Source organism: Amblyomma americanum, chromosome 1, assembly GCF_052857255.1.
Source record: "Amblyomma americanum isolate KBUSLIRL-KWMA chromosome 1, ASM5285725v1, whole genome shotgun sequence".
NCBI lineage: Eukaryota > Metazoa > Arthropoda > Arachnida > Ixodida > Ixodidae > Amblyomma > Amblyomma americanum.
This window is the reverse complement of record NC_135497.1, coordinates 250,156,567-250,172,083: the sequence shown is the minus strand read 5'-3', so window position 1 is coordinate 250,172,083 and position 15,517 is coordinate 250,156,567. Positions and strand designations below refer to the sequence as shown.

General features: G+C 43.7%; 1 protein-coding gene across 10 annotated transcripts in view; it reads right to left on the bottom strand.

Annotated features, from left to right (window-relative positions):
* shi (dynamin-1 shibire) overlaps positions 1 to 15,098 on the bottom strand; it is a 68,934-nt gene extending 53,836 nt beyond the window's left edge. For 3 of the 10 annotated variants that reach the window (XM_077648925.1, XM_077648924.1, XM_077648926.1), the window contains exons 1-9: positions 14,771 to 15,098; positions 10,382 to 10,455; positions 10,113 to 10,262; positions 9,265 to 9,468; positions 5,621 to 5,719; positions 5,140 to 5,248; positions 3,997 to 4,191; positions 3,427 to 3,565; positions 3,101 to 3,307 (exon numbers count right to left, since the gene is read on the bottom strand). In XM_077648925.1, the coding sequence (XP_077505051.1) occupies positions 3,101 to 3,307; positions 3,427 to 3,565; positions 3,997 to 4,191; positions 5,140 to 5,248; positions 5,621 to 5,719; positions 9,265 to 9,468; positions 10,113 to 10,262; positions 10,382 to 10,455; positions 14,771 to 14,934 (1,341 nt within the window). In that variant the 5' untranslated portion in view covers positions 14,935 to 15,098. The remainder of the gene's footprint in view (positions 1 to 3,100; positions 3,308 to 3,426; positions 3,566 to 3,996; positions 4,192 to 5,139; positions 5,249 to 5,620; positions 5,720 to 9,264; positions 9,469 to 10,112; positions 10,263 to 10,381; positions 10,456 to 14,770) is intronic. The other 7 variants (XM_077648927.1, XM_077648929.1, XM_077648931.1 and 4 more) reach the window with 4 other exon arrangements.
* Between the last annotated feature and the right edge of the window lie 419 nt (positions 15,099 to 15,517).

The following is a 15,517-nucleotide window of genomic DNA, read 5'->3' as shown; positions in this document are numbered from 1 at the left end:
GCAGAAAAACCAGGTCCACGATACGGCTCGCAGACTGCCCAAGCGCGCACCTGCAGGGGAGAAGACGTGCTTCACTGCAATGCAGCAGGGGATCCCAGTCTTAGTCACGTGCTCTCGGCGCTTCATCAAGGCAGCACCTAGCACAAGCACTGGCTTTGAAGCACCCCCCACCCCAGCAGCATCAGTGTGGGTTCAGTGACAAATTACAGCAACAAAAATTTTTGTCTAGGTCAAACTTCTTTTTGCTGAGCTCTATTAATTTGAAGACCTGCTTAATTTAGAACATTTCTTGCAGTCGCAGTGACTGAATTAACAAGGTTTTACTGTATTGTGAAAAAAAGGAACTGACTTCTAGACATCCGAATGCAAAAAATTTGTGTTTGAGCAAAATACAAAAAAAGAGGAAGAGCACCAAAAGCCTCAGAAATATGTTTGGCTTGACAGTCAGCTCAGTGCATTTTTGGAGCATTCACTGACAAATTTTAACCACAGATGTGCGAATATTATATTCTTCAATTAGGAATAGGGCATAAACAGTTAGTGTCGAAAGTCAAACAAAGAATCAAGGTACACTTATTCACAGTGACATTTTTATTCTTATGTGCTGCAATGCTGAACTCTTAAATAAAAGAACAGTAAGTGTTAAGCATAAAGGCATGTTTCTAATCAGTAAAGTCACAGGATGAAATATAATTATCATTTAAAAGAACACAATAATAACTATCCTGTCTTAAGTTGTATAAGACCCGAAACAGTGCAGAAAAAAAAAGTTCCAGGTTTCAGCAACACCATTGTCTCCAATAATTAAAAATCCACACTTGCCTCAAACGAAGACATAAAGTATCTGAATCACTGCACATATTACCAAGCAGATTAGCAAAGCAGTGCCTGAAAGCCTTGTAACGAGAGTTCAATCTAAAGAGTTTCACAAGTCTGGAGTGAGAAAAGAGCAGGCAGAGCTCACAAAATTCATTAGCAAGCAATGTTAACAAGCCACTGCTGTAGGCAACAGTCACAGTGCCGGCTTCAGGTGCCCTAGTCATCTCCTCTTTCACCTCATACCACATTTCCATGCATACATTCCACAAGCACACTGGCAAGTGTGGAGTTTGGTATGGTTTGGTTTATGGGGGTTTAATGTCCCAAAGCGACTCGGCCTATGAGGGATGCCGTAGTGAAGGGCACCGGAAATTTCAACGACCTGGGGTTTTTTAACATGCACTGACATCGTACTGTACACGGGCCTCTAGAATTTCGCCTCCAGCGAAATGCGACCGTCGCAGCTGGGATCAAACAAGCGTCTTTCAGGTCAACAGCCAAGCGCCATAACCACTGAGCGATTGCGATGGCTTAAGTGTGGAGTTTGACAACAGGCAATGACAAGAGAGTTTTTCATAAGTTCTTTAAAACCACAATATTCAAGAACGCTGCAAGGTTGCACACAAAGCATTATCTTAGCGGCCATTTTATTTAGCTCACACGTCCTCTATTCTGACACTACGCAACAATATTCATCATGCAATGCACACCATTGACATTGACACCCCAGCACAAAAAATTCTCCACATTCATTGTTGTCAGGCTGTACATCTGTGCTTCACCGCAGCTCAGACAACAGCCTCTCCTCTTTCCAGACAGTAAGCAAGGTGCTAAAAACTGGACACACTGTCTCAATCTACACACTTAGAAATGGATTAGTCTCTACCACGAGGCCGAGAGGATGGTGACAGCCACTATATTCCTGTGCCAATATCAGCGAAGAGTGCAAAGTCTTACCTATAAAAAAAAAATAATGTTCATAATTACACTGATGGATATTCGATTTGCATTGAATATTCGAGTCTTTATGAACATTCAAATTATATAGGAGACAGTTTTCAAATTGACTAAATGTTTTAAATAATATTTAAATTTACATCTGAAATTCTCAAATATTTGCACACCCCTAACTTTAAACGAGACCAGAAACAACAATTTTGGCATATTTCAAGAGCTACAGTACTAAAAATGTCAGACAATTTGTCGCTACATGGGTTTTTCTCATTACAATGGGCTTCTATAATCTCATACGACGGTGGTAATCAGAGGAATAAGGTCAGCAAACATCCTATTCCTGGAAGACATCAGCCTTTCTTCAAGTGACAGCAATGAGATAAAGGGTTCTGTGATTATATGTATTCCATTACAGTCGCCAACCGATATTTCAGACTAGAAGGGACCCGAAAAATGGTCCGAATAATCAAACAGTCTGAAAAATCCGCGAAGTACAAAAAAATCACTTTATTGAGATGAAATCAGCTTAAAAAAGTCACCGATTTTACCTTGCTGCAAATTTCTCTTGCTGGTGACGATATGCGCCTGTATTTGCGCCAAAGTTGTGCTTTCACTGTACACGCTAGACAGCAAGGTCACGCCGTTTAGCTGAATACTTCCCAAGCTTCTTTGACGGACAAAGCGGCACAGGCGGGGCCATGTTGTCCACAACCCGAGTGTGCACCACACCACTCGTCGAGCACACGCAAAGACAAGGCACTTTTCGTTCAAAGCAGTGGAACATCCGGACGCAATCACAAAACGGCAGACGGATTTAACTTCATGAAGACAGAGTGCCACTTGGTCGACGTGGTCAGAGAAATCAATGTGATGAAACGGCGAATGACGAACGTATGTGACCTGCCGCGGTGGCTCAGTGGTTAGGGAGCTCGGCTACTGATCCGGAGTACCCAGGCTCGAACCTGACGGCGGCCGCCGCATTTTGACGGAGGCGAAACGCAAAGGCGTCCATGTGCTGTAAGATGTCAGTGGACGTTAAGATCCCCAGGTGGTCGAAATTATTCCGGAGACCTCCACTACGGCACCTCTCTCTTCTTTCATTCCCTCCTTTATTCCTTCCCTTAATGCGCGGTGTCAGGTGTCCACAGAGATGTGAGGCGGTTACTGTGCCATTTCCTTCCCCCAACAACCAATTTTCCAAGTTTCAACATATGAGACAAGCGATATATCCCACAAGTCCGAATTACCCGTCGGCTACTGTCTTAGGCTACACATGTAAGCATAGTTCACTCTTTAGTAGCAGCCGTAAGTGAACAGGCACACATACCTTTTCAGCACACCGCCGAATAACATTTCCCAATTCAGCCACGACAAGGTCTACACACTTGATGGAAGGCTCCTTCAACTTGGCAATCTGCTTCTTCACTATAGCCTCGAAGGCCATATCTGGAGTAAACAGCCCAACTCGAATGCCATGAGTGTTGCGAATAGCGAATGCAATCTCCTTGCGTAGCTCTTTCTCATCAAACTCCATCTGAAAGGTCAATTCCATTGGTTCATTAATAGCAAGCTCTCAACTCACACCCAATTAAAAACAATCTAAAACAATAGAAAAAGAAAAACAGCCCTGGAACTAAAAACAGACTAGCATACCTTGACAATTTCAAAAGGGAATCTTTCATGAAACAGTCTGTTGATGCGAGCACCACCCGAGAGCTCTGACGTATTGATAGCAGCAGAGCCAGAACCTTCAATGTTGCGTTCAAAGTCCGTCTGAAGCTGCTGAATCATTCTGAAAAAGATAAAGTTCCATGACCAGTGCTTTCCTGCTATAACTGACATGCACAAGAGTTTAAAGATAAAACTATAACACAAATTGATATAATACACAAAATAGTACAGTGCAAGTTATGATAGCAAAGCAGCATGTGTGCCAGTGATACAGTTATTAATATAAAGGTTGGCATACACAAGGCTCCACTATACAAATGATGAAAGGTGAGCCAAAATACTTCATAAAAAAAAGTAATAGCACAGTTAGAACAAAAAAGTGCACAAACAAGACTTGAATGCTTACATGATGAAAGCACAAAACAGGTAAACAAGAACAAGAGGGTGCCAGAATGAATAAATTTTTGTTAAGAGATCAGCCTAAATCTGGCAATTAAGTGTGGTCAGTTAGCATGAAAACTGCTTAGCAAGAAAAAAATTGCCTCAACTGACTGGAGCATAGCCTTGGTCTTGCGGGATGGGTCGTCTGGGCGGAAGTTCTTGTACTCTTCCACCTCCTTCTCCATGGAGATCAGCTGCTTCTGCAGCTTGTCCCGAAGGCCCGGCAAGGTGTCTCGAATGTGATTGGTCAGCTGCTGGTTCAGCACCCGTTGCAGGTAAGGTGTGCCCATGCGATCAGCCATGTGCCTACACATCCACAGTAATGGTACAGTGAGAACGCTTTCGATGGACTAGAAATCTTTGGAAATACAAGCATGCTCAATACCCATATTTACTCCGGACTCCTTAGCCCTTGAAAGCCAAAATTATTTTCAGAACACCTCAATTTTTTAGTCTTATTAGCTGATATGCATGTAGATGTTATCCTGACTTCAAGAGTTCTCCTTGCGCACTCCACTAGTAATGGCTAAAAATTTTAACACTAAGTACTAGTCAAAGTTAAGGAAAGTTCAGACGACAGTGACTGCTTGAATTCAATACACATCTTCATATATGCTACGTGCACATAGAAGGTGTCCTAGCTAGATTAAAAAAAACACTAAAAAAACGGGACCGCACACCCGAATTAAAATCACGTGAACTTCGTTAGGATTTACACAAAGTACCGGCTAGTATTTTTCTTCGTTCCACCTACCGTAACAATTACCTGATATTAACTTTTTAAATATGGCTGAAAACGCTCAGGTTTGAACAGGAAATTTGTCGAGAGCCGTAAAAATGATCAGACCCAGGTGTTTTGGAAAGGTAGCCTTAGTGTAGCCCTTTTTATCTGCCAAAAATGTAAGCCCACAAAATTTTGATAATACCAAGTGAAAGCGTGTTCCATGTGCCGCAGTTACAGCACTCTCATCCGCAACTTGGTGAAGTGCTGCCAGATTCCAACTTTAATATCTTTAATAACAAAAATTTCCATTTTAAGACCAGTGTCTCGCCTTAAAAGGAGTCTATATCAAACTCTGAAGACAGTGCAGCATAAGAACAGCTTTAGGACCACTGGCAACAAGAACTGTCTTTATGCTAGAAGGCACACACTGCAATGCTCGAGCACTGCAATGCAAGGCTGCAACAAGTGCTTTGAACATAATGATAATGCATCATTCACCGCCCTAAAACACTCCACAAACCAAAACTGACCTATATGCAGGATGACTGAGGAAGAACTTCCGCTCTGCTTCCATGGCAGCCTTGATATCCTTCTTGCCTTCTATGTCTTTCTGGCTCCTGTTCACCACACCTACATAGCCTGAAAGAGCAGAGCCCGCACGAGAGGTGAGATACTGCTCGCCAAGTAACACAACTATATTCTAGCGATTTTTAAAAAGCAGTCCTTTGGTGACCTCAAACACATTGCAGGGGTCCTGCTCAAGTTTTAATGAAGCCCCTAATTTTCCCGGATTAATGATAAAACCGAATATAACTGTGTGCTTATTCAAGCCAGGAACACACTTTCAATCATGCCGATGTGGCAAGCTGCGTATCTGCAGAACTTATGCTCAGTTGTAGTATTGTTTGTAGCCCTCTCCATATCCAGGCTTCTCAATCACATTTACTGGTGCCAACACTTTCACAAGTACAAACAACTGCTTGATTTCAACAAAATGGAATGCCTTTTTACCTCTCCTCAGTGGCAGCAATTTGTTTTCCAGGATGTCCCTGGCATCAGTGCCTTCATCCATAAGGTCCAGCTTGGTGATTACACCTATAGTGCGCAAACCTGCAATTCACAAAGTCAGTATGAAAAAACTCCGCTATAAATATTAACTCCATGCAGCTTAGCCAAATGTGCACAAAAGTTAAAATGCATACACCAATGCATGCTACACCATGGTGAACCAGGTTAGTGAAAAAAGGAAAACACTCAGAAACAAGGCAACATGGCAGAGGTTATTTGGTTAATACCATTATTTACAATATCAAAGTCAGCAAAACAACTCATAAGTTATTGCCTGCAATGCAAACAGAATGCCAAACATGCAAGCAGTGACTAAACCAGCATTAAGATTTTGTAAATTCCAAAAATTAAGACCACCAGAAATTCAACCGTACCTGTCCTGAAGACTAGTCCAAACTCAACGAACAGGAATGTGTTCCAAATTTGTAAGAAAACCATTTATTGGTAGCTAGAAGTGATATCGATCCAAGCCAATATATTTTTGTAAAAACCAATTCCTCGTGGATAGGATTTCACAAAAGCTTCTGACTTATACTTTGGAATTCGATACACTAGCTAAAATAAAACCAAACCTGCAAAAAATACACTTCTAAATATAACGAACAGGTAATCTGATATCCTGAACACATCTCATTTTACCACATAAGTGCCAGGCAGTGGTTAGCCCAAAATAAAAATCTATGCTCTTTGAAAACTAAAAGCATGTACAGGTACATTTAAGGAATAAAAACTCATTTTGCAAAATCTGCCCCAAGGTCATTTCACTAATTTAGTGGTAACAAATACGAGAAGAAATGCCATGACTTATGCAACCCGCTGGCCCTCAAGATTTCAGCCTTCGTCCTGAAGCAACATTTCAGTTTCTTTCCCATACTGAACTCTTTATCGCTGTTCACAGCTTGAAATCTGCTAATTGCTCACCATGTCCTTGCGAGTCAGCAGCTACACGTGCATTGGATGAAAATAACCCCCCCCCCCCCAAGTTGGCAGAAGGATTGAAGTGCTAATAGGCAGCATGAGGGGTGAGCTGTTCTCCCTTAATTAACCCCCTCCCCTCCTCTCCCTCCATGGCTACTGACCCAACATCACTGGCTCATGCGAGACGAAAGCTAGCAATTGTAGCCCATGTGGCAAGATGAGTCTGGGACCACTGACCCATATGCTTCAGTTCTATGCGTAACGTGGTCGAACCTCAGTCACCTTTTACATTCCATAGGCTAAGCACACATTTTAAAAAGAATGAAGATACAGACTGGCAGTCGTTGGCGCTAAGAAAGCACAAGTAAACTAACTTACAAGATGAACTGCGCTTCATGAGTAATTTTTTTATCTGCAAGAACTTGAAAAAGGTAGCAGTAAGGTCATTAAGGGGCAAACCTGCGACCACTGCAGTGCTCTATCTGTTGAGCTACAATGCTCGCTGCCCTCCCCTTCACTTTCATGGCTGTTGTATATACATGTCTGTACACAACAGCCTTGAAAAGTGGCACCACAGTCAGTTCACCGCAGAGCAAGGGCCTCAAATATGGCACTATTGGTGCCACAGGTAATATGACAGGGTGCACAAGCCAGCTTGCTGGCTCCTATTTCCACCAGAGACAATGCAGGTAGACAGGCTGTTCCACTTGGAACACTGTGGTAGCAGTAATGCTCACTGGCACTGAAAGCCAGCTTACGTGTTTATGCGTACTAAGATACATCTGAAAGGTAAACGGACAGCCACAGCTGATGGAGTAACAGTGCAAAAGACGAAAAAAAGAAGAGAAGCGCAAGACTGCCTTGCTCTTCACACTGTTAATTCACCAGGCAAAACCAACCTGCCCAGTAGTCAACCTTGGAGGACAATTATAGCTGAATATGTAAACGAAGATCACCAGTTCAGCCTATACTAGTGGCATGTCATCTTTTCTAGTATCACCACTATAAAACAGATATGCGTCAGTGACATCTCATCAAAAATATCAAAATTGAGCTGGGCATTTCTTGGTGGGGCCAGATGGCCTCACATCGACTGATATTTAACCACTTCCTCACATTGCCCTAGCCTTGTCACTGAAGGTTTTTTCTTGAAATGAAACTAGGTCAGTTTTTTTTTAATACATTGTGGTGACTGCATTATATTCCTCAGTTCAATGCAACAAATTATTTCTTAGAACACTCCACTAAATAGTTTCATAACAAAAATATCAAACCAAAATACAAAACAGTGCTTTGCATGACAGCAATAATGTCGCAAATAGTGCAAGTGAAATTCTCCACACTGATCACCTAAATTAGTGACTGCAAGTGATGATCACAATCATGAAATACCTGATAACTAAAAACAAGCCTGGCATTTTTCGTTCATCAAGCCAAAGGGGGTATCGACAGGTGAATAACATTTATAACATAGCAAATGCAGGGCTACTGCTGGAATCGCCCTGTGGTCATCAAATGACGAAAATTAGGATCGATTCACACAGAATCAAAATTATGCATGGTTGTGCAATTTGACGCAAATGACGAGGACAAGAGCCTAAGGCTAAAGGCTCTAAAACCCCAGCAGCTGCCCTTTTGAGCAATATACAACTGCTTTTAAGGCCCGAGTCAGCAGAGGTACTCCCATTTGTACACAAGAAGGTAACCTGCATTCTAAGTATGCCAAGCACTTAGTGGTTTCAAAAGATGCCCCACAAGCTGATACGACACAACAAAAGTAGGTACTTTTCTCCCTTTCATTTTGCAAGACCCCTTGTGCAAAAAAATTAACTCACTTTTATGTATAACTATCCCCCCCCCCCCCCCCTCTCATGCATAAAATTTCCATCAATAATGGTCAGTTAAACTACCTCACCTCTTTTAAAGTATTTGTCACAGGTTTGGTCTGAATGAAGCTGAGGCACTAATACCAAACTATTTTTCTGAAACAATTACATTACACAGCTCGGTCAATTTTAATGAAGTGATGGCTACTGGTCTTGAACCCATGAATTAACTGTCTTTTTCTGTATCATGCAGCCAGCCATATAAATGTTGTACTGCACTGCCCAAATGTTCTAAAGGCCACCCCAAGACAACTACCCTCTAAGGCAGTACGTTAGAGAGTACACATTCCTCCAACCGCCACCTCTACAAGTGAGCCTAGAACCAGCAAACTCAGCAATCAGCCAATGTTACTGCTCTGGTCTAACTTGTATTTGCATTTGCTTAGCACACTAGCTGCAGTTGTAGCACAATGCTAAGCTAGTAAAACTAGCAAAACAACAAAGGTTAGTACCTAGTGCAAGCCAAATCACTCCAACCTGTGCACACACCAGGCCAACTGGCATGGTTGCGCTAACCTGACGGGTCTACCTCCAAGGCCAATTTTATCGCGTCTGAGGTGGCCAAGTCCTGATTGGCTGGTGTCACAGCCAACAGGATTGTGTTCTCCCGAGATGCATAGCTCAGAACCAAGTCCCGCACACGCGTCTCGATGTCTGGAGGCTGACTCCCAACTGGAACCTTAGTCAGCCCCGGAAGGTCAATCAAGGTCAGGTTCAGCACTGCCCACGACCAAGAGAGGAAAGAAGGAAAGAAAGGGCAGTTAAAAATGTTCACAGTGGTACCTTCAGGGTCAACCTCCTTGGCAAGCTTCAGGGCGTCTGAAGTGGCCAGATCTTGGTTAGCTGAGGTGACTGCCAATATAAGGCAGTTCTCCTTGCGGATGAACTGGAGAATCATGTCCCGGATCTGCTGCTCAATGTCCGCAGGCTGATCACCCACAGGGACCTTGGTCAACCCCGGAAGGTCAACCAGGGTCAGGTTCAGCACTGAGGGAGGCCACACAGGGCATTTAGAGCAAGGTGATGAAAGTGCAAGGAAAAGTGCAGGACATCTACTGTAAATGTATGAATGGATGGCTAACACTATGAGTGGCTAGCCACTAAGAATGGCTAACATGCTGAGATTCAAGAGCAACAAGGAAAATGGTACAAAAGGACATATTTGAACGGAGGGTGGCCCACGCCCTAAAAACAACTAACACTCAACAATGACAACTTTGTTATGTCCCATACGCAGAAATTCTTAACTACGTCCAAACACCAGTTATCATGTTCCCTATCTGAGAACAAGGGCAAATGTATGCTTGCATTCTGAAAATGGCAACGTATGTCCTGTACACATCTTTAAAAGGTATCCAATGACAACAGCACTAAGCAGCTCGAATGTGAATACTTTGCAAGAAAACATGAATTTTTCGTTTTTTTTTCTTTTACCACATCCAACCCTGCAAGCCTAGTAACAAGTCGCTTGCAGTCATGTGTCCAATCTGAATGAATGAAAGGGAGGACATCCAAGGACATTATGAGTCATATTCCCCTATAGTCAGTGCCAATTAGCTCTGGAAGGCCAAAGTAAACTGAACTTTGGTTCTTTTCCAAGTATTCTGCATAGAAATAAGATTGTTGCATACCAAGCGGAGAGTAGACCCTGAGGTTGATGGGCACACTTGAAATGCCCTTGTTAGTGCCTGTCACCCGATCTGTCTCATCTTCAATTTCCTTGCGGATTTGATCAAAATCTGTAAATTTCTTGCCACGGCAATGCAGGAACTCTCCATACTCTGAAAAATACAGAGAATTGGTTGACCTCCAGTGAACAGCAACACAAGCCTAAAAATGGTCCCAAAGATAATGTTCAAAAGAAAAAAACTGAATTCTTAATATGACTACTAAATGGTACCTGTATTGCAGTTAATCAGCTGTAGCACCAGTGGCCGACGAGTGACGATACCGGACCCTCTTGGCAAGAAGTCCCTGAAAAGCAGGTGCCATGTCAGCTTCCCATGATTCCATGTTGAAAATACAGAGTACAGCCAGGCACATTTCAAATGCTGCACTATCAGATATTACTGCTGTTGAATCCCACTGTTAAACAAGCACAGGTGTTTACCAGACCTGTTCAAATTGCTGTTGTGGCTGGCTTTTATGGCTTATGCTTGCTATCTAAATATTTTCGCAGCACTACTTTTTGCATGTTTGACCAACATTTTCAGCACATAGATAGCCCCTTTCATATCATGGTGGGCATTCAGAGGTGTATCACAGAAAGAACATGCTGCCAATACTTGAAATATCTCACTGCCAGCAGTTACACCAGTAAATGCTGGCACCGCCTAGTCCGATTACACTGGTCGAACTCCAGTAGAACTCCAGTAGAACGGCCATAGGCATATCACCTGTGAAATGCTCTGAGGTGGTACACGTGTTGTAAGGTTGATTCAGGGCCTTTTCCAGTTATCTGTTAATACAGGCAACAGAGAACAGCCCAAAAATAGATTGTATATTGTGAGGCTAATAGTCGATAACGTAGACGTGGGTGGAGCTTTTAAGTTCCGGACTACAGAGGTTAACACAGAAGGTACAGCTGACACTGGCAGTTACACAGAAGCCAGATATGCAACAAATTCTCTCCAGCTTTTGTTTCATGAGTCTAGAAAGCAACAAATTTGCACCAAGAGTTCAGTTTAGCAGCAAGAAACTTCAAATTCTTGCTAACAAGCTGGATACTGTACATTGCTGCAAAGTCTCACTAAAGTCTTTAAAACAATAAATTACCTTCACTCAAAAACTGCTCCGTTGCGGGCATTGGACAACTACAGACACTTCCCATTTTCACTGATGCGTGTAACACTGGATGCCTGCCTGCCAGATAATGCAAGTCAGTTCTGCAAGCATGGATTGTGATGCAATAGCAGCTATCAATAACTTCCAAATTTGAGTGACAGGTACAAACGCAGTGGAAATGCTAGCACACATGTGCCTATGCAAGTGATTACTGGATCAGAAGCCGCCATACTGTCCCCTTTTATCCAGTCATTACCTGTGCTTTCTTAAATGCAGACCTGCGTCTCACAAAAACCAAACGCCCTTAAGCAAATGCTTGCAATCCAGGCCAAAGGCAAATTCATCACTGCCAGAGGAAAATTCCCAGGTGCCAGACTCAGCATATACTCAATTATTATGGATAATTAACAGTTTTCTGATATTAATCCAATGCACAAGCTTCTTGCAAAGCATACCTTGCCAATCACAGGTAATTTTGGAATGCAAACAAACCAAAAGGAGTATGCAGGCAAGTCATTAACCCCTTGTTGATAAGCATGACGTAATGCAGCAGGGCATGTAATACGAAGGCAAGATAACTGCTAGTCCTTAAAGGGGCTCTGAAAGGGGCACTGATAAAGTTGCGGTATACCAGGGATGTTAAAGCACGCCACTTCACGAATATTGTCCAGCAAGGATTTTTTTTAATGCGCTTTCTAGAAGCTGAGTTATCTGTAGTAAAAATTTGAATTTCAGCGTCTTTGCGCCTTTCCCTCTCCTCTCGTCACTTTTTGAACGCTGGAAGGTCGGCGGTCCTCCGCCAGCCCCACCTCCGGGAGTGGATCCTCCTCATCCGCCAGAGCTACACGCATTATTGGCCGCGGCCACGGTAGCTGCCTGATGTCTGAAAGAATCTAACCAATGGGCACCTCTCACCTTGTCTACGCAGATGCGGGGCACGGAGGAGAGTGCGAGCAAGAAAATGTCGCCGGGAAGGGCTCGTCAACTTTTGCACGTGATTGTGGGCCCTCTGCTACGTGTAGAAGTGTATTTTTTGGCCCAGGTTTTCAAGACAACAAAATGCAGTGATAAAGCGAATTGATGTGCTCTCCTCGAAAGGTGTTTCAAAGCCCCTTTAAGGGTAATGGAACGGATTCCAAGAGAAGGCACGCGCAGCAGCGGGCGGCAGAAAGTTAGGTGGGCGGATAAGGTCAAGAAGGTTGCAGGGATATGGTGGCCGCAGCTGGAAAAGAACAGGGTTAATTGGAAAGGCATGGGAGAGGCCTTTGCCCTGCAGTGGGTGTAGTCAGGCTGAGGATGACAAGCATGCTGCACAGAGTGACATGCTCCCACTAAAATCAATCCTGGATATCTTACGTAAAAGCTAAAAAAAACTTGATGCTGAAAGCATTAGACAAATTTACACCGAGAAAACGAAGCCAAGGAATTCAGTAATGCCAGTGACCACGCCTGGATACAATGCGACTCTCACAACTGTTGAAAAAAAGCATTCAGTGATGGCTGCACGATATGGCATGAACTTTGCCTCAGCAAGTCCAGTGAACAGGTAAAGAAACAAGCCGGAAAAAAAAAGTGCTGCTGAAGCAATGCCATGCTCCCCACCCAAATAAACATTCACTAATGCTAAAGATAAGCCTGCTTATTTTTAGAATTGTGTTTATCAAAACCAGGTGCCAGTGGCTTAACATGTACAGCTTTCAAACTCTTCAGTCATGACTAAGCGTGTCTACTTTCTTTCCATGCTCAAGTACACCCAAATGCCTCAGGTTACATACAGTAGCCTTTTCAAATCAAAAGGGTGCCCCAAGAGATCTTAAAATTTTGACTGGCATTTGATTCAGATTCCAAAAGAGCATCTCTGACACACAGAGTAACCATTACCAATGCATATTGTGAAAACAAAGATCTCATGTTTCACACGAGACAAATGTAGTCAGCTCAAAGGCACATGTTTTCACTGCTCACATATGTTCTCAAAAACAATTTATTATGTACCATTTACGTTGCCACCTCCTTCATAAAATTTCTTCACAAAATTAGATCACTGCTTGATAAAAATACAAAGTTCCATCGGCGCCAAGACTTCCGAGAAGCTCACTGCAACTGCACAGCTCATATTACAAGGGTAGAAATCTCAAAGCAGTTACCGATTAATTAGATAATCTGGTCTTTATGCCTAATTACACAGAATATCGAAACGCCATTCCTGCACTGCACACCCAGCAAGCCATTAAATACACACAAGTAATGGTCAAAGAAAGTATGACGCGTTTCAGAGGATAAATTCCACAACGTATAAATTGAAACTGCATCCTGTCAACGAATGAATTACCCCATTAACTAGAAAAGTTTATTAAAAATATTTATCGAAAATAGCATTAAAGACCCTCTTTCGTGGGTACTTTGACTAACATCTTGCGGAACATGATTACTAGAAATACGCCCAGGTAAAATACACTTGCGATCAATCAAGTCTGTACTCAATTGACCCTAGTGCCCTAGGACCCACTGTCTTAACTTTAAGGCGATAGCACAAATTTACTCATTAGCAATATTATTCGACAAGTCAGCGGAGAACACTTTACTCCTAGCAGTACTCGGTTACGCCACTTCACATGCAACGTCCAGCATGAAAGTCGATCTCGGTCACGCCTGTCGCTGAAACACGCCCCTGACATAGTCCGAAGTTCCAAGGTTTGCCCACAATGCGACCTTCAGCCTTATCGCAATGCCGTCCGGACAAAGGCTCACTCCTAACGTCACAATCATCTAATACCGGCTAGGTGAAACAGTATGCTACTTGAGAGCACAAAAGCCCATAATGAAAAATTACAACACTCGAAAGAACTTGAAAAAAAATCTTGGCGCTCACATCAAGAAAATATTGTCGGAAAACAATTTCTCTGTTCCGATATAGACAGCATACGCAGCCTTGGGGGTGTTTCCGGGAAAAAAAAGCTCATAATTGACTACTCATACCCACCTCTACCGAAACCGGAATGCCAATTCAAGTCGGGACGTAGCGCCCCTCAAATTCCACCCAGTCGTCGCATAAGAAGCCCTGCACAATGCCTAAAAGCACAGGAAGTCTACGGCATTCGCGATCAAAGAAAAGCTAAAATCGATTACAGTTCACAATGCGGTAGTAGGCCTATTTGTTTCGCGTCGGAGCATCAGCGCGACCACCGCCTCCGCTGTCAACATCATGCCAGTGACGGTTCGTTTCACTGGCAAGAATGATGCGGCGAAGGCGGATTGCGCTCGATCGCTCTGCTGATAACTCATTCACGCATACAGCTTTACTCAAGAAATACATGCGACGAAATGACAAAACCACCTCCCTCCAATACCCGCTTCGCGGCCGCCTAACGACGCCGCGGCGGTCGCTTAACCGTTGTATCCCAGGGGCGGCCAGTGAACCAAACTTTGCATTCTCGTACAGGGAACAATAAGAAAAGATCCTAAACAAAGCACCTATTGAATTAAATGATCACGGTTAACCTACCTGCCGACGAAATTCTCCAGTACACTGCTTTTTCCAGCGCTCTGTCCGCCGACCACGGCGATCTGAGGCAAGTCTAGCGTGAGGCTCGATCCAAGCTGAGCGTAAGCGTCTTGAAGCCGGTTTACAATGGGGATTAGGCCTTCCATGCCGTCGTTACCGCTCATTTTCAACGGCGGCCTCCAGATGGAAAGATAGCTCGAGCCCTCAGCAAAACTCGCACCGCACAGGCATCACAAATACTCTCCGTGCACTTCGTCGTGACGGCAGCTGAAGCCGAAATCAAAATGGCTGCGGCAGACACGCGCATGCGCGTTCCGGGTGCAGCAGACGTCACTGGGAGAGAGGATCAATACAAGTAACGCAACGATCCCACAGAAAAGCACGTGGTGCATCGCCGCCTCCCGGGAAACGTTTAGGTATCAAGCGCTCGACGATTGCGTGTATCTCGGGTTTCGAGCTCCTCGCTACCGAAGTGGGCAGACGCAATACAAAAAGGACAGAGTACACTGTGCGAAGTAAGCAAGCAGCAGGTTTCGAAACCGCGCATATTAGGCGGGCTGTTTGTATTTCATTTTCTTCAGCGCTGGCCGACCCACCGGACCGACCTAATTTCTTCCTTTCGCACACTTCCCGTGCTTCGAGTTTTGCTGGAACATAACGTCAATGCGTAAAGGCTGTACGAGGCTGCGCTATTGCCAGCCTGTTAGTTGCCCTTTCCTTGCGTCTGTATTTTGTTTTCAGTAATAA